The sequence below is a fragment of the Triticum urartu genome, chromosome 7, assembly GCF_003073215.2.
Source record: "Triticum urartu cultivar G1812 chromosome 7, Tu2.1, whole genome shotgun sequence".
Lineage (NCBI taxonomy): Eukaryota > Viridiplantae > Streptophyta > Magnoliopsida > Poales > Poaceae > Triticum > Triticum urartu.
In genome coordinates this window covers 452573933-452579916 of record NC_053028.1, presented here as the reverse complement: position 1 = coordinate 452579916, position 5984 = coordinate 452573933, and the positions used below count along the sequence as shown (strand labels likewise).

The 5984-nt window shown below is 55.9% G+C and overlaps 1 protein-coding gene across 1 annotated transcript; it reads right to left on the bottom strand.

Moving 5' to 3' along the window:
- Positions 1–950: 950 nt before the first annotated feature.
- On the bottom strand, positions 951–2591 carry LOC125520858 (acyl transferase 5-like). The gene has a single exon (XM_048685893.1). The coding sequence runs from the start codon at positions 2399–2401 to the stop codon at positions 1112–1114; it is 1290 nt and encodes a 429-aa protein (XP_048541850.1). The 5' UTR covers positions 2402–2591; the 3' UTR covers positions 951–1111.
- Positions 2592–5984: the final 3393 nt, after the last annotated feature.

Genomic DNA, 5984 nt, shown 5'->3' with positions numbered 1-5984 from the left:
GGAACCACGCCAAAAATCTCCATGTCATCATTGCGTTTGCACTCTCCAAACCCTTCCCTTTTACCTTCACATGCAATGTTTTACTTTCCGCTCCTACACTCTTAGAATTGCATGTGTATGTTGATTGCTTGACTTGTGCTAATTGCTAAAATCCTCCCACAACTAAAGTTGGGAAAAAGTTTGTTTTTTGGTCAAGTAGTCTAATCACCCCCCTCCCCCCTAGACCTACTTTCGATCCTACAGCAGCAATGGCAGCCATCTCCTTCTGGTTCGATGTCGTTCCCGAGAGTTTTGTCGGGGGTGGGACCCATGGTGAGAGTGGTGCAGAGAGGGGGTGGAGGTGGATGACTGTGGCTATGGTCGGGGCACCGATTTTTATAGGGATGGTGGGTGGCAGAGGGACGGATGGGTGGCGCCGGAGGAGACGCCTCGGCAACCACGTGCCATCAATGTGAGCGGGAAATGGGTGAACAGGCGGGCGTCGTGTCGTTTGAACGTGCGGCATTCGCCTACACCGGGAAGCAGCGCGGGTGGCGCTCTCTCGGCCGACGCGCCGCTTGAATGCCGACGCCAGTGAGCGGCCGCGTCCGCTCTGGCCGGGCATAAATGTGAGCGCCGACGCTCTGTAGCGGTACTGACTGAAAACACACGGGAGGGGAGGGTTAGTGGGCCAGGGCGGTCAAAAACGGGCGTGTGATCGGTCCGAACTCCCACAAAACAGATATGTATTAGTCTGTGGAGCGATCTGGACCGAAAACACATAGTTTGTCTCTAGTTTGCGGAAGAAATCACGTCCAGATCGCTGTACGGACTAATACAGATCGGTGTTGAATGGCTGGCTTCCGCTGTTTAGACAACATGGTTCGGACGCATGCGGGAGGTTTGTGGGTTGGGGTTAGATTGCCTGAACACATGTTCAATTTTTATGGAGTATTATTCTTATCCCGAGAGGAAAAAAGATAAAGTATTACTCTTATTATACGACCATACAATGGAGATACAACGTGTTGGCTCCCGAGAGAAAAAATGTGAAAATGTGTTCCCTAAACTGCGTAGTCTCACATTAGTGGACGGACATGTCCAGGAAATGGGAACCATCAATGCGTTGCATCTAGGCGAACTTGGCGAGCTCGACGGCGAACGCGGCGGCATGAGGCTCCTCGACGCAGCGGAGCACCACCCGGATGCCCCCACGCCTGGGCGCCGGCGGCCTGACGTAGTTGAGCGCCGCGACGAAATTGACGTGGTCGTTGAGCGGGAACACGTACCCGGGCGCACCGAAGCCGTAGTCCACCTCGTCGAAGCCGAGACGACTCCAGTCCGACAACGTCACTGTGCTGTAGTCCAGCGGCGGCACGTCGTACTGCTCGACGCCGCGCATCCAGCCCGCGAACCGAGCGGGAACCGCCTCCTTCGCCTCCCGTACCGCGCCGACCACCTCCGCCAGCGTGGCCTCCCGGACGGCCCTGCCGGTCCTCGTGGCGCACGCCAGGAATACGCAGTTGCCGTAGTAGCCCTCCACCGTCGGCAGCACGCCGCGGAGAAGGTGCCGCGTGCTGGCGGCAAAGGCCATCCGGACCTCGGCGTCGTCGGGGAGCGCCGACGCCAGCGCCAGCGCGCGGCACTTGAACACCACGGCCGTCACCGCGTCAAAGGTGGAGCACACCTCCCCCATCGATGTCGCGGCAGCCTGCTTGAACTCGTCCTTCACGCGCGCGATGCTCTCCGCCGAGATGTCGGCCACCTGGGTCACGAGCCTGAACTCCGTGAGCTGCCCCGGCAGCGGGCTTGGAGGGTCTGGGATCGCGTCGCGGTCCCACACCGGAGCCACTGACGGCACCTTGAGCCCCCGCGCTAGCTCCCCCACCGCCGTAAGGAACTGCGCAGCCCCATGCCCGTCGAACACCGCGTGGCTGAAGCGGATCCCGACGGCGAACCCGCCGCAGGTGAACCTCGTGGCCTGGGCCATGAGGATGAGGTCGTTGAGCTTCTCGCCGGGGGGAGGGCAAGGGAGGAGGAGCTCTCCTGGGATGAGCAGCGGGCAGCAGTCGAGGCCGTCCACGTCGGCGAGCGTGCAGCTCGCGGCTGCTTCCACAAACCAGATGCCCTCCCCGGTGCAGTCCACCGCGAGGCCGCTCGAGACGATGCGGCCGGCAACCGGATAGTACGGCACAAGCGCCCTCGCGAACCCGTCGCGCATTGCGGCCACGGCCGCGACGGCGCCCTGGTCCTTGCGGGCGGCGGAGATCGAGGGCAGGGGAAAGACCTGCATAAGGTTCACAAAGCCGGAGCCGGCGACGGTCTTGTCAATGGAGGAGAGCGGGAGGGTGCCGCAGGGGGTAGGCCCCGCCGGCGGGATGAGCGCCGGCGGCGATTTGGTAACGGTGGGCGTGTTGGTCATAGGGAACTGAGCAATGAGCCACTGAGGCAAAGCGTCCTTCCTTGGCGGCGGTGGGAAGGTAATTTTCCTTTATTCTGCTGGAAGGCAATTGGAGACAGAGAGATTTCTTCACTGTCGGTGTAGTTATTATACTACTACTCTGCCTCTTTGAATTTACAGAACAGTAGTACCAGTCCGGCGGTGAGTAGCTTGACAAGGGTGCGCGTGCCAGTCCGGCAAAAATGTAATCATTGACGGCCGCGGGGAGGCAAGCGGAGACTCAGAGATTTGTCTCGTCGGTGGGAAAGTGTCTTCTCCTTCCACGGTGCATATGCACTCGGAAATAACAGTTAAACGTGAAAAATAATAAAATAATTTTATAAATTATGATCTTTTCTACAAACATCATTGAATATTTCACTCGAGCTCAACCATCCTCCGCTGCCGTGCTCAACCACCACCACCACTGCAACCCTCCCGTCAGACGACATCGACTGTCGCTACCGACGCGCGCTTCAACTACCCCGCTGCTGTGTTCCCCTTCCCCTGCTCGGGGGCGGGGTGCGGCAGCAAGTGAGGGGAGAGTGGGGAGCAAATGCCATGGATCTAGATCTATGGCGGCCGTTGACGAAAGCGGAGGTGGAGATGGAGATCAACCGTGTGCGGAGGCACCGGAAAGTGGAGGCTCGTGCGGTGAGGAAGGCGCCGAACAAGGTAGCTGAGGGAGTCCTGGACAGCCGGATTATATCCTTTGACCGGACTGTTGGACTATGAAGATACAAGATTGAAGACTTCGTCTCGTGTTCGGATGGGACTCTACTTGACGTGGAAGGCAAGCTAGGCAATACGGATATGGATATCTCCTTCTTTGTAACCGACCTTGTGTAACCCTAACCCTCTCTGGTGTCTATATAAACCGGAGGGTTTTAGTCCGTAGGACACAACAACTACAACATACAATCATACCATAGGCTAGCTTCTAGGGTTTAGCCTCTCCGATCTCGTGGTAGATCTACTCTTGTACTACACATATCATCAATATTAATCAAACAGGACGTAGGGTTTTACCTCCATCAAGAGGGCCCGAACCTGGGTAAAACATTGTGTCCCCTGCCTCCTGTTACCATCCGCCTTAGACGCACAGTTCGGGATCCCCTACCCGAGATCCACCGGTTTTGACACCGACATTGGTGCTTTCATTGAGAGTTCCTCTGTGTCGTCGCCGTTAGGCTTGATGGCTCCTACTATCATCGATAGCGATGCAGTCCAGGGTGAGACTTTTCTCCCCGGACAGATCTTCATGTTCGGCGGCTTTGCACTGCGGGCCAATTCGCTTGGCCATCTGGAGCAGATCGAAAGTTACGCCCCTGGCCACCAGGTCAGGTTTGGAAGCTTAAACTACACGGCCGATATCCGCGGAGACTTGATCTTCGACGGATTCGAGCCTCTACCTTGTGCATCACGCGGTCATGATGAGTACGATTTAGCTCTACCATCGGACAGTGTTCAGGAGATCGCACAGGCAGCCGCTCCGACCCTCAATTCAGAGCCAGTTGCGCCGTCCATGGACGGGTGGATGGACCCCGCCACGGAGGCCTTACCCTCAGCGGCGATCGAGCCAAACATCGACCTTACCTTGCACGAGAGCCGTGTTGTTAAACTGCCGGATCCTTCTCCGGCCACGGACTCCAAGCCGCCTGCGCCCGTTCCTATCGAATCCGATTGGGCACCGATCATGGAGTTTAACTCCGCGGATATTTTTCAGCACTCGCCCTTTGGCGACATACTGAACTCATTAAGATCTCTCTCCTTGTCAGGAGGATCCTGGCCGAACTATGTCCGGCAGGACTGGGATGCGGACGACGATGAAATTCGCGGCCCACCCACCACCCACTTGGTAGCCATTGTCGATGACTTAACCGACATGCTCGACTTCGACTCCGAAGACATCGACGGTATGGACGACGAAGCGGGAGACGAAGAGGAACAACTGCCCACAGGGCACTGGACAGCCACCTCATCATACGATATATATATACATGGTGGATACACTCAAAGAAGGCAATGGCGACGAGATAGTGGAGAATGACCCCTCCAAGAAGCAACCCAAGCGCCGACGTCAGCGGCGCCGCTCTAAGTCCCGCCAAAGCAAAAGTGGTGATACCGGCACAGGAGATAATAACACTCCGGATAGTGCCGAAGATAACAACAATCCCCTCCAGCAAGATTTAGAGCAGGAGGATGGAGGAGCCAACCCTTCTGAGAGAGCGGCAGATGGAGAGATGGAGGATGATAATTACATGCCCCCCTCCGAAGACGAGGCAAGCCTCGGCGACGACGAATTCGCCGTGCTAGAGGATCCCGTCGAACAAGAGCGCTTCAAACGCCGGTTTATAGCCACGGCAAATAGGCTTAAGAAAAAGCAGCAGCAGCTTCAAGCTGATCAAGATCTGCTAGCCGACAGATGGACTGAAGTCCTCGTGGCCGAGGAATATAAACTCGAGCACCCCTCCAAGAGTTACCCAAAATGCAAGTTGCTACCCCAACTAGAGGAACAAGCGTATGACGCGGCTGATCGGCCACCTCGTGGCCGCAATAGAGAGGCATTCCAGCCAAAAACTCAGCCCGCACTCCGACGCCATTCAAATAAAAAGGCATGGGGAGATATGCCAGACCTGCGAGACATATTGGAGGACAAAGCAAAGCATGCAAGATCGATCTACGGATCATGAGGGCGCGCCACTATGCTAGACGATAAACGTCACGCCGGATACAGTAAAAGTAAATCCGGCCGGGCCGAACACAGCGGGCAAGACCCATTCGAGCTGCGTCGCGATATAGCCCAATACAGAGGCGCCGCACACCCCTTATGCTTCATAGACAAAGTAATGGATCATCAAATCCTAGAAGGTTTCAAACCTGTAAATATTGAATCATACGACGGCACAACAGATCCCGCAGTATGGATCGAGGATTTCCTCCTCCACATCCACATGGCCCGCGGTGATGACTTACACGCCATCAAATACCTCCCACTAAAGCTCAAGGGACCAGCGCGGCATTGGCTTAACAGCTTGCTAGCAGAGTCCATCAGCTGTTGGGAAGATCTGAAAGCCACATTCCTCGACAACTTTCAGGGCACTTATGTGCGGCCACCAGATGCCGATGACTTGAGCCACATAATTCAGCAGCCAGAAGAATCGGCCACGCAATTCTGGACTCGGTTCCTAACAAAGAAAAATCAAATCGTCGACTGTCCGGATGCAGAGGCCCTAGCGGCTTTCAAACACAACATCCGCGACGAATGGCTAGCCCGGCACCTTGTTCAGGAAAAGCCGAAATCTATGGCAGCCCTGACGACACTCATGACCCGCTTTTGTGCGGGAGAAGACAGCTGGCTGGCTCGCAGTAATAACATATCAAAGAACCATGGTACTTTAGATACCAAGGACGGCAATAGCAGGTCACGCCGCAATAAACATAAGCGCCGCATTAACAGTGATAATAACGAGGATACGACAGTCAATGCCGGATTCAAAGGCTCTAAACCCGGTCAGCGGAAAAAGCCATTCAAACAAAGTGCGCCGGGTCCGTCCATCTTGGA